Raw genomic sequence first — 26,384 nt, 5'->3', positions numbered from 1 at the left:
GATATAATGGGATATCAGATATCCTGCTATCAGAAAAGCTTATTACTATTAAGAGTACAATTTATTTCTCTACCTATTGGCAACCAGATTTTCAGACAAGTTGGATTCTCCAAATATTCTGGGACCTCTTCCATGAGGTACAAAAGCAAATGGGAGATGAAGTGATGAAAAGGCTTCTGCCATTTTATCAACAATGAACATTTCAAGAATTATTTTTCATAATTATGGCTTTGTTCACAAATGGGAGAAAGAACAAAGAGTACTCCAGAATTAAATTATGGGTAGCACACCAATTTCCATTCACAGGAGAAGCTACCATCTACTGCTGTATCATTTATTCCAATTGACAGCAGATGACAGAGGAGCATTTTCTTGTTCAACCGTTCTACCCAAGATCTTTTAGCTGGCTCTATAAAAAGATCAGTGTCTTCTAAGATAGTACCACATCCATTCTTAATTTAGCACACTTCAAAATCTGTTTTGGTAAATTCAAAACATGTTTTCTCATAAGAAGTATTTTTGACACATATTTTTCATTGTGTAAGTTGTGAGATGAAATCCTACAGTATCTACCCGCCCTAGTCTGGTGCTCATTCTTGCATTTAATGACTTGTGCATTTTCTCTGCAGACTATAAATAAGAAATAGATTCTGCAAATCCCAAGCAGGAAGAGTACTTTCTCTTTCATTTACTGTTATGAACAATTTCCTTTGCCTTTTATTATTTTGCAACAGATTTAGTTGCTGTGAAACATTTCCATGTGGCCAAAACATGACTTAATACTGAATGTTTTATTCAACTATCCACAAAAGCTCCTCAATTCCTTGTTACAATATCTGACATTTGTTTAAATTAACATCACAAATCGTACTAAGCTCTCCTTCTGCACAAGCAGATGCAGGTAATACTTGACTTATAACCATTTGTTTAAGTTACCATTCTAACTTACGATAGCACTGAAAAAGTGTCTTATGACCAGTTCTCACACTTATGACCAGTGCAGCACCCCCACACTTACATGATCAAACTTCAGGTGCTAGGCAACTGTCATATATTTATGATGGCTGCAGCATCAGAGTGCTGGGATTGTCATTCGCAACTTTCCCAGGGAGTTTTTGACAAGCAAAGTCAATGGGGAAGCCAGATTCATTTAACAACCACATGATTCACTTAATAACTATAGTGATTTGCTTAACAACCATGGCAAACAATCATAAAATGGGGCATGCCTTACTTAACAACTGCCTAGCTCAGCAATTGAAATTAGGGGCTAAATTGTGGCCATAAGACAAGGACTACCTGCATGGTTATCATGACAAATATACAGATTCAAATATGATCATTATTTAAGAATAAGGGTTTTCCATTCTTTTCAGTAAGTTGAAAGATTTACATGACCTAAAGAGAAATCGGAGTAATAAAGCCTTGCATTGTTTTGATTCTTTCTGTAAATGTTATTTATAATAAATAAAAATGATAAAATAAAGAAAATTATTTTAAACAATATTAAATTTGTCTGTTTTATATTTTCCCAAGCCTTTTGCTTCTCTTTTAGGTTTGAACCTATTGATAACCCATGCAGCTCTGTTGAAAAACAGTTTTAATTAATACATTATTTCAAGTACCGGATTTACCTTTGTTTGGAATTTTATATTCACAGATAGTTCCTTTCCAGCAATTTCAGTTCATAGGAACCAGAAATACCCACTAACTGCATTAGAATTCTTGCTGAGCTTGAAAAATGTATTTGGACATATGCACACCATTTGCGGAAAAGCCTTAAACCACATGCAGATTTTTCCAGGTTCTTGTGGCAGTTGTGGAAGGCAAGCACATAAGTCCAGTCCCACATGTTTCATGTGCCCTGAATCTTACGCTGCTCTTCAATACTAGATTGCTCCTCTAAAACATATACATTTAATATAATTAATTCTAATATAATTTTGTATGCACAACTTCCGGAATAAAACTGGTTTTGTATAGAGTTTCCAAATGTATTCTGTTGTGTATATAATTTACTCAAATAGTGATGTTTCAAGCCTCAAAAGAAGAAGATAAGTGCTGTGGACTTTCTTGCTATCAATTCCATTATGGATGATTTTGTGTGGTCAGAATCTGATCAGGTTAATTGTGTAAAACCTGTTCTTTTTTATCTTCGTATGAATATAAATGAGTTCTCAATAATTCTAATACGGTGGCAAAATATCTGAGACCACAACATTATTTTTTTTCCTCCCTCTAGATTAAAAGAGGCTTGGGTTGACTGTGTTAGTTTGTGGATAACAGTCAAAATATAAGAGGACCTCATAATAAATAGCTTTATAAGGAAAAAATATCAAAATTTCCACTACTCATGATCAGCCACTATCATTGTGGTGAAAATCAGTGCAATTAATTTTTTTCTGGATTTCTAAATTCTACAGGCCTTTCTCTTAATATGCTTCATGCGAGTGGAATTCTAGGTTTTGAACCACTGCAAACAACTCTTAATCTTCTGGATCAAGTTATATTGGTAATCAATTTGCCAGTGCATTGTAGTGTGAATCTACACCACAAAGTCCACCATTACATTTATCTGAGTGATAGTTTAGCATGGCCTTTAAATAAATACTGAAAGCCCAGCAATGTCTGCAATGAAAACATAAGTTCAAAAAAATGCACTTAGCACACTATAGTGGAAATGCACCCTACTGATCACTAAATGGAAATACTCACAGTAAATACAATCCCTGAAGTTAAAATGGTTTTAGTCCAATACTTTAAACCCCTTTAAAGGAAGCCTTACCACCTCTGATTTGTATGGATGGCTTGTTTTTCAGGTTATTCCCCACAGGTAACAATATGAATATTTCTTTTCCCTCAGAACTGAGAAAAGGAAAATTGATAGCTGTAATGGAACTGTGGGAGCAGTCAAGCAGTAGATTGATTCAACTGGAGAAATTCAATGCAGTCCAACAGATTCCCTAGGATTTGGTACCCTGCTGCTTCAGGCACAACTTCTTGTAATGAGAAGCAGAAGACTTTTTGTCAGAAGCGTCAAAGCTTGTACTGAAGCCTTGAAGGTAAAAAAAAACCCACCTTCAAATAACAAGACCTTAAACTGAAAATATCTCTCCTCAGAAAATGCTTTTGCACATAGAAAGACTACGACGCCCAGTTCAAGGTAGAAGAGAGGTCTAAAGCCAGCAACCTTCGATGAAGAAGATACAATTGTATGTATCTCTACTGTGGGGGAAAAACAACAGGACCAAGGGCAACAACTTGGCTATAATAAATATGACACACAAGAAAAAAAAGCGGAGAAATGATTTGATAAACTTATAATTGCTATCTGCTGCAACTCTTTTGTACCTATATGGTATTTGTGACCAATTTTTGAATGTTATAGAAGCATAGCTGAAAAGGTATAGCAAGTAATTAAAACAGAAAGGTAATTTTTGATGAGAGAGATTAGAGAAAATTGTAGAGACAAAGCCTATTGATAATTCTTGTCAGGATGTCCACAGACAATGCTTCTCTAAGAGGCAATTCCAATTGGGAGCATTCATCTGCTGCCTTGGGTCCTCCACTGGATCCTAATTATTGGCTACAGAAACAGAACGTTAAACTTGAGAGGCTTCTGCCTAGCAGGACAATCACATTATTTTCACCAATTTTGTAGAAAAGCATGGTTTACTTAAAACAACAACGAAAACAATGAAAATATGAGGCATACTTTTCATGGATGTTTAAATAATAAAGTATCTTTCAATAAAATGATTATAAAGGCCAATATTTTGAAATTAGGAAATTACTAACATTTTGTTTAATTGCATAATGTAGTTTTGTTGACAAATCAGACTGTGCTTCGTTTTTAATTATTAAGTGCCTACGGGGCAATTTTGCTGTGGATCTACTCTTTGCTTAAATTAGTATCTTAAACTGGACAATCTTCATCTGTCTAGAGTCTAGAGCAGGGGTGTCAAACTGGTGGGCTGTGGGCTGGATGCATCACCAACAGGCCACACCAACCCCGTTTCCATAAAGGCAAAAAACCTCGCAATGCATCCTGTGACATGATCGAGTTTGGCACCCATGCTGTAGAGGGTTGAGATTTTTATGTCATTGCCCTTCATAAGTAATAAGTACCTGAAATTAAATGAAAAGGATTCAAATAATGCAGTACATTCATACATTTAAAGTAATTTTCCAGAACATGAATATTCAGTAAAATATAGGTCTGTAATTAAAAAAATGAAAGCACATGACTTAGATAATTGGAAACAGAATAGCAATTAAAATTCACTCTGTGAAATGCTTCTTTATCAGGACCAAATTCCGCTGAATGGTAAAAAGTGCCTGTTTTTATTGTGTAAATAGATAAGAAGAGATACAATGCCACTAGTAGTATTTGAAGATACTATTAGTGAGGCTGCCCATCATTATTTTCTTTTTAAAAAACTGTATTTCTGTGACCCAAAAGAAAGAACAGGAGAGAAAGAATACAAAGTTAGAGATCTTCTTTGATCACCCTGCTCTTTCACCCTCGCAGCTATACCATCTATAACTTATCTCTGTTTCAAAGGAAGAAGCTCTCTTTTGTTCAAAGTCTGAGAATCAAAATTAATTAGTGACAGGTTAAAAACATGGAGCACCAAAAGGAAGAAATGGAGTCACCGAAGACAGGATGCTATTCTCTTAACAGGTACTTGGGAGGCTTTGAAAAGTAAAATGGGGGACCTAATGCAAAACATTCCAGAACTTTCCAAAGAAATGCCATAAAAAGAATAACCAGTTTTCCCATTTCAAGTATGGTGGGTTTTAGCCTCAGGAAAAGTTGAAGTGGCAAGTCTATTGTTCAATCAGTTGGAAAGTTGGATGTGTCAATGAGAAAGAAGACATCATCACTTATTGATCAGCTAATCTTACATCAAAGAAGGATGAATAAGTGTAAACTACTTGCAAATAACTTCATTGTTTCCTCTCTTTATCAGTGTGGTAATTCCTATCCTATGTGTATGTAAAGAGCCAGAGAAAATGGCAATTCCTTAAGACTGGTGTACATTTGCATATAAATCGATACAAGCAGCTGAAGAGCTGAATGGATAAGGAAAAAATATATACACAGCAGAGCACGCTGTGATGATCAAGGAACTTGGGGGGCCTGGAGGGTTGTGGTGAAAAGAAATTGGTTTTCTTACTCTGTATAATGTAATTGTCAATAAATATAAAACAGTTTCTTTTGCCCTACATCTGTAAAATAATTTATTCTCTGTTTTCAGAGTGAAAAAGGTATCTGTACAAATGGCCTTATTATATCTGCAAAATAGTTTCTTGCAGCTTCTATGGGAAAACTATCACCTTCTTGTACCAACACAACACAGAAAATATACATTGTGTCTCACCATCTTGGGTGGAAACAGACCCTTGCAATAAATCACAGTAAGGCTAACTCTCACCTGTAGGGCTCCAAAGTTCGGTTACCATAATGCAGAGCTTCTTCCCAAAGGCCCAGGTTTATGCAGGCATCCATGGCAAGGTCAAGTAATTTTAGCTGATAGATGTTGGTGTCTGGGAGGCGAGAGGTGTTGCTCTTCAGTAACGTCTGGCAGGACAACAGAACCTGCTCCCATTCTGACATTTATTTGTGTTAAGGATTAACCCATGACAGAAGCATAAATCAAAAGGCAAAACATTAAGTTAAAACAATGCAGTTTTCTATTCTACAAAAACCCTTCCATAGAAAGCTCCACTTTTTTAACCAACAAAACATGAAAGCAAACTACATGAATATGAATGGTGATCATATGAAACCACAACTAATTTTGTTATAGTTAATTTTCTATTAAGCATTATTTTCTTAAAATAGACAACATATTTCTCGTAACCTTTTTCTAGTTTAAAGCTCATCGTATAAATTAAAAGAAATATTTTTTCAATCTAACAATTTTGGCAAAAGGAATTCTTCCCTGACGAAAATTACACATTCAGGGATGGGAGAGGAATGCAATACATGGGGGAAGGAAAAAGGGACTCTATATGATGCTCAACATTATTAAACATATCTGACAATCTTCTTTGGGATATAGCGGAGAAGACAAAATATCTCCATTTTAATATGAACTCTTTATGAGTTTTTGCTATAATTAAATTGACGTTCATAAGATACTTAGTTGACATTGATATTCCCAATTTCACATAGTTAATACCAGTCAAGGGATAATCTAAATTTACACATTGATTATGTATGTTTATATGACTGCCCAATAGACATATGACTCTGGGTCGCACAATACATTGCAAATAGAGTATTCCCAAAACATATAATCATCACACCGAGATGGACCTGCTCCATAATTTGGACTAATGCTAAATGGGGAAAGCCAGTTCTTTAATACCTTATGTATGGCTAGCTGACTAGTAACATCTGAATCTCAGGGGTGGGAATGATAGCTATTCCATAGGAATAGGAGTGGCAACAGACAACATGCTTTCTAGATCCCATTAGATGGCACGGTTTAATATAAGGGTTCAGAGAATGCCCACCCTTAATTTAAACCTAAGCCATAAGATTTTTGAGAGAAATTGATCTAAAGAAAAACAGAGAACAATATTTGATGAGATGAAGAAAAGTGATGAAAAGCCAGAAAAAAAAAATCTCACAGTTATTAAAGACACCAAAATAGTGCAGATGTCTAAACTTGATTTACAAACATTTTATACTGAAAATAGAATGGAATATGGTTTACCATTTTAATAGTGAAATCTCAATAAGTTAGTATTGGATTGCAATTTAGGTGGCCAAAAGATTAACTTTATTAAATATAAACCTCTCTCTCTCTCTCTCTCTCTCTCTCTCTCTCTCTGTGTGTGTGTGTGTGTGTGTGTGTGTGTGTGTTCTTTTGGCTCTTCAAACTATATTAATACTTAAATATTTGAAGTGTCTGTAACAGTGGTGGGATTCAAATTTTTCTACTACCAGTTCTGAGGGCGTGGCTTGGTAGGTATGGCAGGGGAAGGATACTGTAAAATCTCCAGTCGGAGGTGGTATTGCTGGTTCTCTGAACTACTCAAAATTTCGCTACCAGTTCTCCAGAACTGGTCAGAACCTGCTGAATAACACCTCTGGTCTATAATCTTGTACTACAAGGCCAAAGCAAAGTTTCTGCTGTGAAGAGCCATGTTAGCACAGTGGTTAGAATGTAACATTGCAGACTAACTGCCCATAGCCAGGAGTTTGATCCTGACCAGCTCTAGGTTGACTCAGGCTTCCATCCTTCCGAGATCAGTAAAATGAGAACTCAGATTGTTGGAGGCAGTATGATAACTCTATAAACCTCTTAGGGAATGCTATAAAGCACCATGAAGTGGTATATAAGCCTAAGTGCTATTGCTCCAAAACTTAGAGATACAAAGCCTGAGGAAAAAAATTAAAACAAAATAATTTTCTATAACCCAGACCACAATTTGATTTGATTTACCTTCTGCTTTTTCCTTTAAATATGGTTTTATTTGAAAAATACAAAATACATATTATACGCAGAAAGAGTATGAATTTAACAAAGACAAGAAAACAAGTTGATCATTATAACATCCTGATCTGAATGGAAATGTGTGTACTATGGACCAAGGATACCTTCACATGACTTTGGTGCCCCTACTGTATTTATAATTTCTTTGGCTTCTTTCCAAGCTTGCTCATCCCCTGCCAACATGTCAGCATCCTGCTTTGACCGAAATAAAAGCAAAAAACAAACAAACAAAAAGCATCTGGTTAAAAAAGAGAGAGAAACTAATAGCACTATAACAGATGTTAAGTAACATTGAATACCAGAATGTTCCATTAAAACTGAATCTGGAAGTTGAGTTTTCAATGTTTCACCTCAAGAAAATTCTAAAAATAATTTATATCCAACATTAATAACAAAACCAACATTTGGATTTCATATATTTGCATTATATGCTTACATAATAAGGAAGGTGTCAATAAATGAGCCAAAAATACAATATCCATGTTTAGAAAACTTATAAGCTTCATTTTGGGAGGTTAAAAAAAAGGGAACAAAACTGAAGTAAAGGAAATTGAAAGGAATATGGTAAAATGGGATAAAGCTGAAAAAAGGAATAATAATATATTTCATCTTGGCTTCCCATTGACATGGAAGAAACAGGGTTTTGAAAAAAGTTTTAGATGAATAGAAGTTCTGAAGGAAAAATGAACAGTCATGGGACTGAAGAATTGGCAGAATACACTGAGATAATCTATTCAAGTTGGAGAAGCTATGAGAGATTTAAAGAAAGACCAGGATGATACTTCAGGTATTGAAATAATAATGGATATAGTAAAGACAATGCATCCCAACTAATGTATACTATGTATTGTTCTATATTGTATATATCTCTGAAACACCATTAGTCACTATCAAGAGAGGCAACTAGTTAAAAAAAATAATATTAAAACCAAAGGAGAAAGTTCTTTGACAAAGCTCAGCTTTGTTTGCTTTAGCAGGGATTTTTAACTTGCTCTGCTTGTCAGCAGAAAATAATAATCCATGAATGATGATCACATGAGGTTTACAGCAGATAAAATTCTAAAAAAACACCTTCTCTGCCAGTACCATAATTTAAACAAAGGAGCTTAGGGATGGCAAACCAATTTTCATATCTATTATCATCCCAAGAGCACAAAAGTTAAGAGGTTTTAATCTGCATTTTCCACACAGTGAAGTTAATTATTGTGCATTCCAAAAAGGAGGAAATATACACCCAGAGCTCATATTAATTCCATGTGTAGCTTTAGTGCTGCCTACTATAGAGGTCCAAATGGAAGAAAAATAGGTGAATTCTTATACTATCTCAACAGCTTATTGCATTAAATGGCTTCTCAGGCTTCAATTATATTATACACAAGGAATTACAAAGAAAGTAGTGTTCCTTTTAAAATTTGCAAATGTAATTGCCAAAACATAAACAATCTGATTGCAATATGTTCACCTGGAAATAATTTTGTACAGAATGAAAGCACATAAAGGTCAGCAATGGAACAATACAGTTCATGCTGAAGTACTTATGTCAGTTATGTTAATCGTACAGATCCAGACATGTTAAATTTTGCATATAACAGGGATGAGTCAAGGTTGGCCGTGATCTAACTGTGCTGCCTTCAAAGGGCACAGGATTAATTACATAGATTTTGATTTAATGTGCCTTTTTTAATTTTGAGAAGACATGTAGGAAATATACTGTAACTGAAAGACTAGAAAGCCAGAACTATGTGATGTATGATCAACCAACAAAGGGAACGAGTGTCTAAGTGGACATATCCTACAAAGTGATTCTATCATCAGTTTACTTATAGTCTATCTGAGGACAATGGAGTTACCATAGTTGGGCTGTAAGATTTAGGTGGGCACTAAATAGCAACAAAGAGATACTCTTTCTTTCTTTCTCTTAAAAAAAAGAGGGAGAGAAGGGAGAAAAAAAGGGAGGGAGGGAAGGGAGAAAAAGGAAAGGGAAAGGAAAGGGAATGAGATATGGATGGATGGACAAATGGATAGAGGGAGAAAAAAGGAAGAAAGGACCACAAACCCTGGCATTAGATGCAGCTTCAGAGTATCAAGAATCTTAATTATTTCTGACAATGCAACTGATTCTGCAAGTTTTTCACGGAAGCTGTATAGATGAAGTAGCTACATCTGTTGTCCCCTTCTCTGTATTTCCTGTACCCAGCCACATCGTCTCCCCAACCAAATAATCAGGGGGGGGGGGAGATTATGAATACAGCATCTAAGTATAGTATATAAAATCATACATTGCAATGTCCTACCTATCAATGAATACTTCAGCTTCAACCATAACAATACAAGAGCACACAATAGATACAAACTCAAGGTTAATTGCACCAAACTTACTGTGAATCAGTTATGGACTGATTCTCCAAACTCCAAAGGAAATACAATTTCAGCAACAGAGTGGTCAATGTCTGGAATACTCTACCTGACTCTGGTTTCTTCCCCAAACCCCCAAAACTTTAACCTTAGACTGTCTACTGTTGACCTCATCACTTTCCTAAGAGGTCTGTAGGGGGTGTGCATAAGCGCACCAACGTGCCTACTGTCCCTGTCCTATTGTTTTTTTTATTTTTATTTTTCTTATAGGTATCCATGTATTCATAACTATGTTTTTACTTATACCTATTATCTTGTAAGCAATTGACAAAATAAATAAATAAAATAAATAAATAAACTCCGTGTGACTGGGAAACAGGTAGAGAGGTTTGCTTCCTTCCAACGTATCTCTCTGATGTTTTAAGAACAATTATATTTTAAAGCCATATTAATGTTAGACCACTAGAAAGGAGCAGAACAAGAAAGCTTTTCAGGAACTCTTTGTCCATTCATACAACTTAGAGGATGGGTGGGGTTAAGGAGAAATATAGCTGTTGTTTCCTTAGGCAGAAGCAAAAAAACTCAAGCAAACTATATCCCATCAAATGAAGAGAAAATGATATTTTATGTCAAAGATGCCAAACAATTTTTTCATTCTTAATGCCAGACTAAAAGAAATTATATTTGTAGAACATATGAGTGGCAAGTTACTTTTTCAGTTAAGAAACATACATTAATATCTGATGTTTGCATTCTTACCAATGGGGAAGAAGACTCTCTACCACATATTCTGTACATACATTCTTCTTTAGCGCTTTAGGCAGTATTCCTAATTTGTACATGGTTGATTTAGGCACCATAATTTCTCTGTTTCTAGAGAAGGCCTTGAGTAATAGTCAAAAGACACCAAGCACAGAGATCAATGCAGATTTCCCATCTTGTCTATATTCTGAAAGGCCCGGGGCAAATTAGGGTACTTTATCGGACACCACTAGCAACAAGGTTATTGATTTGTTTGTTAGATTTGTATATTGCCTTTCTTCTGGGAGTTTAAGTTGGCTCCTACAAGGATCACTTACATTTTATTACCACAATAACCCTTAAAATAGATTAGACTAGGAGAAAGTGACCTGATACAAATGTCAAACAGTCAGTATCCATGACTAAAAATGGTCTTGAACCTGAGTGTTCTCAGTCCTAGCCCAAAACTAAACACCTCACCACAATTTACCTCCTACTTCATATACCTGAGATAGCCTTTTCTCCCTGGTATTCTCAGTAGGTTTTCCCAAAACGGATTATCTTATTCAGAAAAAAAAAACCCACCCTCTAATATATAACTGGTGAGATTGTCAAGAAAAATTAAACGTCATAATATTTCTCCATATCTGAGCTTCTCTGTAATATTAATCAGTTATAGCATTTGTTGTTCTTATTACAAGAGACTAACATGGTTTTTCCTTTATAGTGAATTTGTTGAGATAGGCATAGTGAAAGGCTAAACATTTCAAGATTCTTCTCCCAGAAGTACCCTGAAGATTCATGCTCTAGCACTATCTTCTGACTAGGTAGTTTCTGCTGCCACCACCTGTAGGATAGACGTATCTCACCTAGCATTCTTATCTAACCTTAGTGCGTGAGACACAGGACTGTCAAAATTCATATTGCTTTTCTGGTGATTGAAAAGTCAAAATGAAAAAGTTAGAATAGTTTGTATAGTGCCATTTCTTGGCCAACAAGTATGGTGAATCAATTTCAATCTCACAAGAGATAAACAAAATTAGGAAAGGTTTTAATTCCTGCTCAAATTTTTCAAGATCAGACAAGGTTCATCTTAGCGTATTAGACAGATTGAGTGGATCAGCCATTATAATTAATTTAAAAGAGATGAAGGTCAACACCATGGACCTTGAATACTTGCAGAACAACCCTTAGCATGCCTCTGAAGGGTCAGATGCAGTCTTATCTGGAAAAAGGTATCATATCCATGTAGATGAGCAGTATTGCTATAAAAATCTAAATGATTGAATATGCCATTGATGATTAAAAATAGTTGAAAATATCCTTTTCTGACTACCCAGAAACTCCAGCTAACAATTTATTTTGCTGCTAAAATTTAATCCTGTTCTTATTTCCCAAGAAAAATGCATATACTTCAACCCTTCCAAAATGCAGCATGCAATTGAAGCAACAGGGTTAGCATTAAGTGGCTAGTTTCATTCATAAGCACAGCAAAGAACCACTGTCACTTCAATTCTATATCTATAAAGCAACCACAGGAGACAGTCAGTGAAATAATAATTTTATCTTTTATAGAACAAGATTGCTATACAAATAAATGGTTTCACTAGATGTGCTTCAGAAAATTGAGCCATGTGACACGACTCTAGCTACAAATATAAAATGATCCTGAACTACAAATTGCAGAGACCTATTGCAGATATTAATAATGGCTTTAAATACGTTTATTTCATTTAGCAGTTTATATTTAGATAGGGTAAAATATGAAAGGACTCATTCAACAAATGACATTCTGGGTTAAGACTCTAACTAAACCTTTAGGCATTCAAAGAAGAAATAGTAAAATTAGGAGATGAAAAATGCTGTTTCAGACTGAGAATTAGTAGCATTTTTCACCTAGTAATATCTTTAAGTAAACATGCCAGCTTTTAATCAACTATTTAAATAGATGCCTCAGGTAAGTTAAAGGCGGGGGGGGGGGAATCTAATAGCAATAGCACTTAGACTTATATACCGCTTTATAGTGCTTTACAGCCCTCACTAAGCGGTTTACAGAGTCATCCTATTGCCCCCAACAATCTGGGTCCTCATTTTACCCACCTCGGAAGGATGGAAGGCTGAGTCAACCTTGAGTCTTTTAGGTAGCTGATATACCAAAATGGGGTAAAAAAAAATATGTTAAATGAAGAGAAATGGGGAACATTTATTTTATAACACTGCATTGATATTTGAAGAGTCAGTTTTGCCAACTGTTTGGTTGTGAGAGCCTGCAGTGTCAATTGCATATTCATACATATATGTTTTATTTTCCTTGAAAACCAATGAGCTCAGAAATAATACATAAAATTTTGTTTGCAGTTGGAAAAAACAGAATTATAAAAAGTTCCTTAAATAGTGGGTTATTTTTTTTCTATATATAGCATTTTTATTCAAATACTGTACACATTATAAGCTCCAGAGAGGCCATTGTTCTATTCTAGTAAAAAAAAAAAGATACTGAAACAAACAATATTCTATTTCTGTTCTCAAAAATGGAGGATGGAAAGTAGATGGATAACTACAATGCAGAAATTGCCAGCATAAAAATACATTACATTTAAAACTTTGCCTTAAGCAGTGTTGCTGAAGAACAAGTCTCCCTTGAGCTCCATGGATTTCCTTTCTGGGAATATACGTACAATTGTATTTTTTCAATGTAGGTTTATTCAAAAATATGTCCCGTTGTGTTTGGACAGGCTTACTTGAAATCCAGAGTGCTGAGACTGCAACCTTAGTATATTAATAGACAACATAGCAGCAATATATCTGTTCTGAACAGTGTTGAATGCAACATAGAACTTCTCTGGTTAATATTTCAGTGGGGAAGAACTATGATCTGTGGCTACCATGACTGTCCTGCTTTCTCCCTCATGAATGTATTGCAGACATAGAATTTACTTCTTGATACAGTACATGTACAGTTGTACCAGTCATAGTATTTCTATGTTATACCTTTTTATTACAGAATACAGACTGACAGAGTTGGAAGGAATCCTGGTGGTCTTCTAGTCCAATTGTTCTGACCAAGGCTTCCAGCACACGCTTATTTTAAAAACAAGTCTTGTTTTATTGCAACGCTGGGAATTATTTTCATTCCCAGCAGGTAATGAATCTCAAACAGTCCCTCGAGATAAGCACCCACCTTTCTTTCCTGTGAAGTGCTGCCAATAACAGAAGTGTTGAATAAACTAGAACAAAAACCAACCAAAGTATAAAGAGCTTCAAGAATGAATCTGAACAGAACAAACAACTTTGCTTCCTACAAAGGTATCGTCATCTTTGCCTGTCCTTTATACCTTATGGGAGGAGCAATCATTTCCCAGCCTTACTCCCAAGTCGCCCCTTTTGTTTCTCACCTTCTAGCAGCTCTGCGCACACGCACACTGGGAACAGGCTCCCCTAGGTCCTCTGCCTTGCTGCTGCCAAACTCTGGAGATTCTGGAGGCAGCACCCCACTCCCAGTTGGTCCTGGCCCCATCTCTGCATCAGACTCAGGACCCTGTCCGAGTCCTCTTCAGACTCCTGGACTGGTCCTCGTTCTTCCCCCACTGTCTGATTCTGCTACCATCTGCACAGGCTGCCGGCAAACCACAACACTAACCCCGTGCTCAGGCAGGAAGTCCTATACCATTTCCCACAAATGTCTGTGCAATGTCTTCTTAAAAACTTGCAGTGTTGGAGCATTTACAACTTCTGGAGACAAGTTATTCCAATGATTAATTGTTCCAACTGTCAGGAAATTTCTCCTTACTTCCAGGTTGCTTCTTTCGTTGATTAATTTCCACCCATTGCTTCTTGTCCTGCCTTCAGGTGCTTTAAATAATAGGTTGGCTTCCTCTTCTTTGTGGTAACTCCTGAGATATTGGAACACTGCTATTAGGTCATCCCTAGTCCTTCTTTTCATTAAACTAGTCATACCCAATTCCAGCAATAGTTCTTTGTATGATTCAGCCTCCAGTCCCCTAATCATCTTTGTTGTTCTTCTCTACACCCTTTCTAGAGTCTCAACATCTTTGTTACATTGTGGTGATCAAAACTGGATGCAGTATTCCAAGTGTGGTCTTATCAAGACATTATAAAGTGGTTCTAACACTTCTCATGATCTTGATTCTACCCCTTTGTTCATGCAGCCTAGGACTGTGATGGCTTTTTTGGCAGCTGCAGCACACTGCTGGCTCATATTTAAGTGATTTTCGACTAGGACTCCAAGATCCCTCTCACAATTACAACAATTGAGCCAGGTACCACCTATATTGTACCTGTGCATTTGGCTTTTCTTGCCTAAATATAGAACCTTACTTTTTTCACCATTGATTTTTTTTTTGTAACAAAGGCGACACAAGAGCTGCTTCTTTATGACCCTGCTTCACAGCACATTACTGGTTGGAAGGCAAAGCCCTGAAGGGTGTTGCTAAAACTCTGGGCACCTTGAAGAGGCAATTCTAACTTCTAAGCTATCTTCTAACTCTAATTTCCCCATTCTCCCTCTCCAAGAATAGTAGAGCAAGCCCAACATAGGTCCAGGACCAAAGATCCCCATCCTGACCTCTGATACCAATTCCAAATTTTAAATATGTCATTTTATAACCACTTGTAAGTGTACTTTCAAGCAAATATATCTCGGGAATTACCATACTACAATTACAAAATGAATCTGAGAAAGGAAAGCAATTTTCAGTAACAAGCTGTAACAGAACAAAGATCTGAATAACAGAGGAATCTAATCCTGTCATGTAAATTTGGTATTTAAATCTGTTGACAGACCTTGGGAAAAAAAGGAAAGGATTATATCTTTTGTACTAATAAAATCTGCCAAAGACATATAATTTTTGCAATCCTGAATCATAAAGCAACTTAATTTTTTGTTAATGTCATCAGTATATATAGACGTCTGAACCTGTATCCCAATGCCCTACTGAACCCGGTAAGAGTTATGTCTAAGTAAATATTATAGGAGTGCAGTCAAAGTTAATAGAAAAGAGATATCTTTTACACATTGCACTTTGTAATGTTATAGTAAAACTATAATGCTGTATATGAAGCAGCTGTCTTCTATGCAGCAGCTTAAAAGTATTGTGTTGCTAAATAGCAGAGATGGTATCTGCAAAATGTAATAGTGTTTTTAAAAAGTATAATAGATTAGACTTTTTTTTGTTACAAAATGGATAGCTTTGGATTTAAAGGAAGATAAGTTGTAATATTTAGACACTGGAGAAGTGAAAAGCAGATCAAATACAAATTGTTTCAAGTGTGTAGTTAGTGTTGACCAGTGATTTCATCTGGTTTTCTAAAGTGCTCTCTGTTGACAGCATGGCTTAGCTTGGGTGGCTGCTTGAATAGTGACTCTTTTGGAAAATGTGACCCTGAGTGCATTTGAGAAAACAAAGAATAACTCTGGTAGATTGGCTGAGTTGTGGCATTTACTGAATTCTGGGCATTCAAAGAATAGGGTTGGAAGGGAACTTGGGAGGTCTTCTAGTCCATCCTCTTGCCCAGTGCAGGAATCCTCATATCATTATGGACAAATGGTTGTCCAATATTTCTTGATCTATAGGTGCTGGAGCACCTATAGCTTCAGAAGGCAGGCTGTCCCACTGCTTAATAGCTTTTGCAGTCAGAAAACTCCTATTTGGTTCAAATTTGGATCTCCCACTGCAAAGCTTCCACCCATTGTTCCTTGTCTTACCCTTAGGTGCTGGGGAGAATAAATCTACTGCGTCTTCCCTGTGATATTCTTTCATGTATTGGAAGACTCCTATCATGTCACCCCTTAGCTTACTCTTCTTTAAGATAAACATAACAAATTCTTTTAATTACCCAACAAAGAATTTGGCCTTCAAATCCCTAACCATATTTATTATTATTCTCTGCACTCTTTCCAGTTCCTCAACATCCTTTCTACATTGTGGTGACCAGAACTAGTATTCCAGAGGTGGTCTGACCAGTGCAGCACAGAGTAGTACTATCACTTTCGATGATCTTGATATTATACCTCTATTGATGCAGCCCAAAATTGCACTGGCTTTTTTTGGCAACGGCAGCAACAGCACATTGGTGGCTCATCCTTAATCCATGCTCTACCAAGAATCTCAGGTCTTTCTTGCAAGTACTATTGCCAGGTTCCATCTACCTTATACTTGTGCATCTGTTTTTAATTTCTTAAGAATAAAACCTTAAAATGCTTAATGCTGAACAACGTTTTGTTGGATAGGACCCAATATTCAAATGTATCAAGATCTTTTTAAAGCTTGAGCTTGGTTTCATGGGTATCAGCAGTAACTTCTGCTTTGTGACATCCTCCAGGCTTTCTCTTGGCTCTTTTATTTGAACAGACTTAAACATGTGAAGGATTTTGCATCTTTTATTTCATGCTCTTGTGCAATGTTGATGCAGGTTCGTTTATCGGGCATTTGGTTACAAAGGCATACTTGAATTTAATTCTTGGTTTATCTGTTTATCCCTTTAGCCCTATAAGTATAAAAAGAAGAGTTGTTTTGCTGAGCAAGGATGTGAATATGATTCATGAATACCCTTTGTTCTGAATGTTTTGGGGTGTAAATGCTGGCAGCCAGGTTTGTCTTTCCCAAGGTGAGGCCTCTCTCCTGGGAAGAAATGCCTATTTCCTTCCTTCCTTCCTTCCTTCCTTCCTTCCTTCCTTCCTTCCTTCCTTCCTTCCTTCCTTCCTTCCTTCCTTCCTTCCTTCCTTCCTTCCTTCCTTCCTTCCTTCCTTCTTCTCCTTCCTCCCTCCCCTCCCGTTCCCTTCCCTTCCGCAAATATTCTCATTCTGCCAGGCATAAACTGCAATTTCTTCTTTTTGGCATCCAGCTATTACAAATATTCCATTCCTCCCCTATAAGTCACAATTTAGCAAAGTAATTACTGGAAAGAATAGAGATGGTCCATCTTTTAACTGCCTGGAGGTTACATTTAGGCACATGGAATTCATGGATGGCTACATATTAATAATGAAGGAGTATGTATTGTACATCCCAATGATGCTATGAGCTATACCATCTACACTGTATATTACCAGAAGGTTTATTCATGAAAAGCAGGTCACGGGTAAAGAATCAGAATAAATATAATCCATTGGACAAGAAAATAGGCTATATTCATCCACTTCATTATTATTGTTATTTTTAAATCCAACCCATCCCAAAAGCACATTTTCAACCAGTACAGAATTGATATGATACTGAAAGATGTGTCTCCCAGCTCAGAAGATTATCCAGTAAGCTACTGGAGAAGAGAGAAGGGCAAATTCAAGTAGTTCTGTTACTTTTGATATGGCTAGAATAAGCCAAAAGGACACCCAGTTGCTGATATCCCCATAGACTAAAGGAAGCTTCAATGTTACACAGAATGCAATCCCTTAAGAGTTGCCCTTAGCCTCCAGTCTATCTATTTCCAGAAAAGGAGTCAACACAACTATTTAATTGCTTTCATTGGCTTTTAATTGCTCATAGTTTAGTCTGTCAGGAAACTTAAACACCCTATCAGTGGGCTATAAATCATAATCATAAACAACATTTCAAAGTCACTTTCCATTTTAACTACAAAGAAACTGATTATTGAAGATGTACCTTCATAATATTAAAGGTAGAATTTCACTCCAATCATTTGGTATAATTTGGGGGAATGGGGGATGGAAAGCAGATATCCTCATATATTTAAAATAGGTGATTTTTGTACTATTTCCAAGCACAACTCTAGTGGATTACCTTGAGCTCAATGGTTCTCTTAAAAACTTAGAAGGCTCCCTGGGGATTGAGAGATAACATCCACGCTTGGATTTCCCCCTTAAAGCCTCTGTTTTCTTCTCCGTTCCTGGGGTAGCAATTTGACATAAAGCCCTCCCAAAGAGCATAAAATTGCAATACTAAGCTTTTAAAGTTTGGAGCTCTCTTTTTCACATTTACTGTAATTGTTCATTTCTACTATACATTTTATTTCATGGAGGTTTTCTTTTTAAGTAGCATTACAAACCACTCTAGGAATGGATCTGAGCTAAAGGAACAAATTGATTTGCATCAAAAATATTACAAAGCAGGGAAATTAAGTGAAGAGTACTTCCAATATTTTTCTTTGCATTTAATGCCAAGAATTTATGAACCAGAAAACAAAATATTTCTTAGCAATTTGGGAAGATAGGGTATTCCTTACATCGAAGTTCTCCAATGTTTCCAGCTTTGCGGACTGGCAGGGAGGGGAAGGGATGGTTCGAGCAAGTGCACACGTGCATGCAGTTTCATTTGCGTAAGTGGCATATACGCATGCCTTGTTCCTCACGTTAAATGGAGTATACATGCACACATTCGCCTGCTGGTGCACAAGTGAGGGTGCACATGTGCAAGCTCATGCTCACTGGCCATTTCCATGGCCCAGTTGCAAACCCCTCACAGCCCACTAGTGGGCCGTGGCTCATAGGTTGAGGACTCCTGCCTTACATGTTCCTCTTAGAACTATTTAAGGGAAAATACCTTTAAGCACTCAGGGAAATGGGATTTGTTTGTTTGTTTATCAAACTTATATAACTGCCCTACTCATGTGACTCCAGGTGGTTTGACATAAACCATTAACCCCATCCCATGGCAGCAACAACATTCCCATCTTCATTTAGGATCCTCAAGGGTCCCCTAACAAAACCAAGTCTTTAGGGCCTTTCAGAAAAACAAGGTGAGGGAAATCATTTCTCCAGGGAATGATGCTTCATAGAAAAGGTGCCACCACTGAGGAGGCCTTTTTTCATGGTCCCCCCAGATATATATCCTTAATAGATGGGACCCACAACATACCCTCCCTTCTCATTCTCGTGGGCTGGCCAGAAGTAATGGGAGAAGTGTGGTTAGTCTTTCACAGAATCTTTGACCGAAATGAGAATACTGAGTATAAGCTCACACAATTTTCCTTATTCAACAGGAAATTTAAAAAAATGTAATGTTAAATGAAAAGGGAACATTTAGAGAAAGAGTTTTGGTGGTTTTTGGCAACTACGTTCCTCTATTCAATCACTGTGAAATTTTATGTCAAATTATCAAGCATATTTTAAAATGGGTTGTTTTACATGTCCTAAGAATATTTTCATTTCAATTTGCCCCATCAAATGCTTCCAAAAATCACATCCCATCTTGTAATGAGCCTTTTAATATTTAAAATATTTGCATATAGCTTATTATTGTTCCATAACTGATTCACAGTAAGTGGTCAATCAAGGAACTATAAATAGTTAAATTCTTTGTAAATGAAGTTATATATTAAATATACATTCACATATAAACACAACAATTTGGGTAGACAATTTAATTATCTTGTGTAGCTGATCAGTTTAATCAGCAAAATGCTATGTATTTCTCGCTATTCTTATAACCGGCATGTAATTGAGTCATATCTCAAGCCTGATTCTTCTACCAAAATATTTACATAACCAAATGAATGTATTGCATTCTAAATAGCACTGTAATTCTATCATGCTTTGTTTCCCCACTACATCAATGCTCATTATTTTTACAGAAACTTCCATACATGACTTCCCATGTTAATTAACTAAGTACATGGTGGTTTAGTCCATTCATATTTTCCCCCCTTTTAATATATTAACTGATCTCAAGTAATAATGCCACCGTAGAAGCTGAGCCAGTAAATGCCTTTCTACATTCAGGACCCGGAACACGCAAGAATCATCAATTTTTATTAATATTAGACCAGTACACTTTTGTGTGCAGACTTCAAAACTACAAAACATATAATGGATGTAATTTGGATTAAGTGTCAGAACTTTGATTTTACAATTATTCTATTTCAAGCCCAAGGATTATATTGTAATGAAATTCTTGCTCATACACCAAATGTACAGAATCTGTTCTTAATGGAGAGCTTCATCCCTCATTTGTCAAAGTAAAAAAGAAGTTGGGTATGTAATAGTCTCTCTCTCTCTCTCTCTCCCCCCTCCCCTTGTGTGTATGTGTGCATGCATGCATACGTGTGCGCGTGTGTCTGCTAAAGACAGACAGAGATTGGGAGAGATGCATGTGTCTGACAAGTGCATGTGTCCTTAAGTAAGCTGCTTGACCTTTTCCGCCAGCCTCTTTAATTGTTAAATAGGAAGATAACAATTTTCATTTTAATGGAAGTGTTACTACATGCTCTAAATACTAATAAGTTGCTATCTGTGACATTGCTATTATACAACTAGGATATAAATAATAACTATTTGGAATCTCATATTGGATCCACAAAAGTTAATTAAGAATTTTAAAGCATTTGGCCATGGAAAGAAGAAAACACTACCCACTTACTGAGGATCTAGGGTATTTTTTGTCGCTTTAACATTTTTATATGACATAACCTTGATCAATAAACAAGAGGTGGAGGGCCTCTGAGCCTCATCGCTAATCTCTTTAAAATGAATACATAGCTAAAGCTTTATACAGATATTATTAGCATGTAACAGATTTCAGACAACTGTCTTGTCTGTCAGTGAAAAGATTAAAAGATTATCCATATTGATGGGAGGAACATGTCACTCATTTAGTTTATTATTTAATCTAATGTTGCAGACAGGGATATTGATCAGCTATTTTATAGATTAGAACAGGATATTAATGATTATGCCAACCCAAAAGAGAACAAGAAATTCCTCTTGAATTATGAGATTATAATTTTAGTCCTGCTCATGTTGACCCAGCAGGAAAAACAAAACTGGGTTAAACAGGCTGACTTCTATGTAGGAAGCTGTCTTCACGAGTTGCTTTGTAGTAGGTTGCCTGACTCTCTATTATCCTCAAGCAACTCAGTAGCAGTCCAGGTTTTCCAATCTTTTTGATAAAACAAAGCATCCTGATAATACAAAGGATCTATTTAATGTAATTAGTTCCCACAAGCTAAGGTCTCTCTTCTAAAGGCAGGTAATCATTAGTGGTTATTTAGTATTGTTATTAAGTTGCACCTCAGGCTAGACTTCAGAGCTGAAGTTCAACTCCCCCCATGTTGCCTCAGAAAGCAGGCAGTGAGGGGGAAAACTAATTCAGCACAGATATCTGAGTTGGCTGGTGTTGAATAGGAATATCAGAACCCGATACTGCTCACCCTATCTACAGTATGTCTGCTCATGGCAGCATGTATTTAGTTATCAATTCTTAGTTTATTATCTTTATTTTAGAAAACATCCTTTTCTACATAAACGTGGGCATGTACTCAATATGTTAACATCAGAGAATCAAAATCCAATTTATTCCTGTCCCCATATGATATCCAAATTACTATATTAATCACACCCAATGACTTAATATATCCCATGTCTTGAGATAGGGTCAGGCTGGAGATTGTATTGTCTAATGGACAGCAGACTGTGGGTCAGGCATTTGGCTTTACTGCCTTTATATATTTTTTATTATGTGGTGGTTTTTATTATTGTTGTGAAATGCCCAAAGCTGTGTCTTAGATAGGTAGCTATAGATGTCCGTTAAATAAAATGTACCAGAGACCATGTAACGATAATTCTGCCTGCAATGCCACACTTCATGGAAGCCCAGATCCAACAACTGTACAATTGGAGGCTCCAGTGCAACACCTCTTTTGGTGCCCACCAAGCTGCTTAACTCTAAGACTATTTTTTTACATTCATTTAATCAAAAATAAATAAATGAGAAAGTAGCATTCTGCAGAGTAACAGCTTCATGCATAACCTGTATTTCCAGCAATGTCTCTAGAGTCAGGTATAAAAAACGAGGAGCTGGGATAGAATTTTTAAAAAAACATTTCATCCTACCTATGCACAAAAAACTGATCTACTAATGGTTAAGGCAAACTGGTGCCAGATAAGAATAAACAGACTTCAAAGGGAGGGGGAGGGGGCTGGACTTAGGTCTCTTAAAGAGGCATAGTGACTCCAAACTGATGATGCATTTGATCCCATCCTCAGGTTCAACCTGGTCATCTCCTACATCTAGGCCTTAATTCGACCCCAGTGGCTTTCATTAAAAAAATAGGGTGGATGACTGCAATGTGTTGAGGTAATTCCCCGTTAGGAGAATGAGCGCACAGTGAGAGTAGTGAAGAATAACACACAAACAGCACACAGCTACACTGTATAGTAAAATGTAGGTTTTACTTTCAGTAAACGGTTAAGCAAAGTCCAAACACAGTCCAAGTCATTCATGGTTAAAGCAGTCAGTTTTCAGTCCAGGGATAATCCAAATAACAAAGTCCAGTATCAAAAACAGTTCAGTAACACACTTACATCAAATCAAGAATAATGATAATCAGTAACAGTCAATAGGGAAATGCAGGAATACACTCTCAGCAACAACAGAACAGGAGAGAACTAAACAACCCAGGTTTCTGGCTCCATCTTATGGCCATTTGAGTAACCACACCCAGTTACAATTTTAGCATTCCCTTAAAAGAGACAGTATTAAAATGTCTATCCTGGTTTATATATTTTCCAACCCAACTGTTAGGTGACTTACATTCCTAACACAATGCAGTGCTTTCTCAAGTATGTCTCAAACATAAAAATGAAACTGTTATTCATTTAACAGCTTAAAGAAACTGAGACAAGAATTTTTTGAAGTTTCGGGTGACAGTGAGGAACAACCTCATAAAATTTGCTGCTAGTAAACTGGAGAAATAGTGGGCTACATCCACCATGGTTACCAATTTGTGAGATACTGAAACATGCTCTTGAAATTTGTACTGTGCTCACTGGCCCAAAAAATTTGGATAGCCAAGATTGCTGTCCAATCATTTTTCGGAGCTGCCAAGTTTATCTAGGATAAACAGAAGCTGGAAATTAATTGTTGCCAAGCATGTAAAACTTTTACGGTGCCTGAGGCTCCATCAGAAACACAGAGGAAGAAAGTCTGGTTAAATAATCTATCAAGAATGTTACATTTCTTTCTAGCCTCTTGGCTTGGTGAATAATGAAGCTCAGTTCCTCTCACTTGACTGCAAGGCCCACCTCTCACAAGAGTGTTGTATTCCAAACCTATTCCAGCAGGTCAGCACAGAGAGCCTTTCAAATTGATACTGTCACGCCATATCAATATAAATTCCCAGTTTCCTCTGAAACTGAACTTCTGGCAGAGTTTTCAGGGCTCTCATTAATTTAGGTGAACTACAACTTATTTTATCTGCCCTGAAGGCATCTCTGTCTTTTTAACCTATTCAAAAATGCAGTGGGAAAGAAAGAAAGAAAGAAAGAAAGAAAGAAAGAAAGAAAGAAAGAAAGAAAGAAAGAAAGAAAGAAAGAAAGAAAGAAAGAAAGAAAGAAAACCTTAAACAACTGAAATGAGGTAAACATCCCTCACAGTCTCAGAGTCTCTCATCAAGTTATCATTTATCAGGCAAATGCTATAAAACCAGAATTTATGAACTACTAAAACCTAAATTTAGAAATGACTCTTTGACTTTCAAAGTCATTGCTGACTCTAAGAAATAAAATATATTTGTTAAGTAAGTCTTGCACAATTATGTTAACTGTGTGAAATGGTCAGTTTAAGATTGGCCAATTAACCAACATTATGGTATATCCACAATTATGTAAGCCATTTTCAGAACTCCTGTCTGAATTGAAATATTTGTAGGATTGCCATGGCCTCCCACTAGATGATTCCCCTGTTCTTGGGCCATTCCTGCTTTCTTGCTCATCAGGAAAGCAATGGGCATTATGTTTTCTATACTTTCTGTCTCTTACTAAGAAGCATTACGCTTCTTAAAAACCCAGCATATTTCTTAACCAAAAGTAAGTTTATTATATTTGTAAACATTTTCAATACACTAATTAAGGTCTTTTCAGAAATTATTTACTCCAAGATGGATTTTGCAGGGTAGCCTTTACAAATTACTGTCTTTGCTGTTTTCCAGGGAGCTGCTAACAATAGTTGCTAGGAAACAGGAATTATATGAGTAGCTTGGTAATGTCCATTTCACAGACAGATAATTCAGAAAGCAATCTTTTGCAATTTGGTGTCTTCCAGATATAATGAGACTGCATCTCCCAGAATTCACAGTTAACCATAACTTTGGCCATGTGGAATATGCCAAGTTGAAGAAGGTTATATTGGACTTTGCATGATCTCCCTGTGGTTCTAAAATATTAAAAAGCAGATTAAATGGAACAAATTTCATAATACTTACTACACAGGATCAGTCACAACCATTATACTGTAAGCTAATATTAAATTGCATTTAAAGTAAACTCTCAGATATGCTGGATGCTAAATATTGCCAAGATTGCAACTTTTTATCAGTTTTAAAGCATTTGAATTTATTTGCAATGACATTATTGTCAATATAAACTTGAACTGTTGGGGACATATTATATTCAGTTTGTTTAATTACACTGATTGCTAATTTACTTTTGCATGTTGTTCAGGAAGCTGCACTGTAGGCAGGGATGGGAATTGTTACCATCTCATATACTGCTTAATTAAAATTCTCAGTAACTCTGGCCAGCATGACTAATGAGAAGAGATGCTAGAAGTTCTAGTTCAGCAATATTTAACCACCACCCACATCACATTTTTAAAGACCCTCTATGTTTCTTCATGCATATACTGATCAATATCTAAGATTCCAGACTCCATTACCATCTGAAGCATGGTGGCTGCTGAAAAGAAGGAGGTCTTCTCAGCAGTGACTTCGACTCTGCAGAAGGCCTTTATATGACTTCCTTCCTTCCTTCCTTCCTCCCTCCCTCCCTCCCTCCTTCCCTTCCCCACCTTTATTTTGTACAAACCAAGATGATGTATACATAATGGCATTTTGTCCTATCCTTCACACAACCTGGTGAAGTGAATTATGCTGAAAGAGTGTGATTGCCCCAAAGAGAGGATTGGAAATTGTGGTTTCTGGTTCTGTACCTTAACTACTACACCAAACTGGCTCTTATTTATTTGTTTCTTCATTTATATGCTGCCCAATCCCAGAAGGCTCTAGGCAGCTAACAATTCACCAAGCCCTGACAATGTAGCATATGGACAATTGGTTTAACAACTTGCAATTTAAATTTTTCATTTTCTGGGTGAGTATTTTTTAAAAAACAATCTTTTGTTTCCTATTTGTGAATCAACTTCTTTCTCAGTCCCAGCAGAGCAACAACTCTGCCTTATTTCCTCAGCAATGTTTGAGGAAATATTGGATGGAACTAGGTCTTGTTTTTGGAAATCCTGAGAGAGGAAAGGAATGCCATGTTGATAAAACTCTTAGCATCCTCCAAGGAACAGATCAGTTGAAGCTGTAACACAGCACAACTTCTTTAGGTTTGGTAGGAGAAGCTGGCAAATATTCATCTGTCACTCAATAATGATAATGGGGATGACTGACCCAGGAGAACGGATTACCGTGGACAGCCAGTTTGAAAGTCCTGAAGGAAGGCTGGAGGCTTTGAAAACAAAATATTGTATGGGAAAGTATACTCCAGCAAAATCTCTTATACACATTTTTTCTCTTAATGATTATTACTGGTGACAAAAATGCAGTCATTAAAGAAAAATGCAATGCCCTTCACTGGCAGTTTCATAATAAGAATGGTTTTAACACTAGCAATAGATTTAAAGATTGGTGCATTCAATGAATACGCAAATAAAAGTCTGTCTTTCTACCTACTGCCATATTTGCCATATTTATATTTCAATTTTCCTCCATTCACATGGTCTCCTGTCCAGAACTCATGTGTTCCAGAACTGCTTCAGTTATGCTTTTGCTTTCTAAAACTTTGCATTATCTCTATCTTAACTG

At 36.5% G+C, this 26,384-nt stretch overlaps 1 protein-coding gene across 1 annotated transcript in view; it reads right to left on the bottom strand.

The window, feature by feature from the left end:
• Positions 1-26,384, bottom strand: part of SMYD3 (SET and MYND domain containing 3) — a 330,452-nt gene that overhangs the window by 27,012 nt on the left and 277,056 nt on the right. The window contains exons 9-10 of the mRNA XM_026695442.2: positions 7,616-7,703; positions 5,439-5,613 (exon numbers count right to left, since the gene is read on the bottom strand). Of these exons, the coding sequence (XP_026551227.2) occupies positions 5,439-5,613; positions 7,616-7,703 (263 nt within the window). The remainder of the gene's footprint in view (positions 1-5,438; positions 5,614-7,615; positions 7,704-26,384) is intronic.

The sequence above is a fragment of the Pseudonaja textilis genome, chromosome 1 (genome assembly GCF_049901715.1).
Source record: "Pseudonaja textilis isolate UNSWEBS1 chromosome 1, rPseTex1.2, whole genome shotgun sequence".
In the NCBI taxonomy this organism is placed as follows: Eukaryota; Metazoa; Chordata; class Lepidosauria; order Squamata; family Elapidae; genus Pseudonaja; species Pseudonaja textilis.
This window is presented reverse-complemented; position numbering and strand designations above follow the sequence as displayed.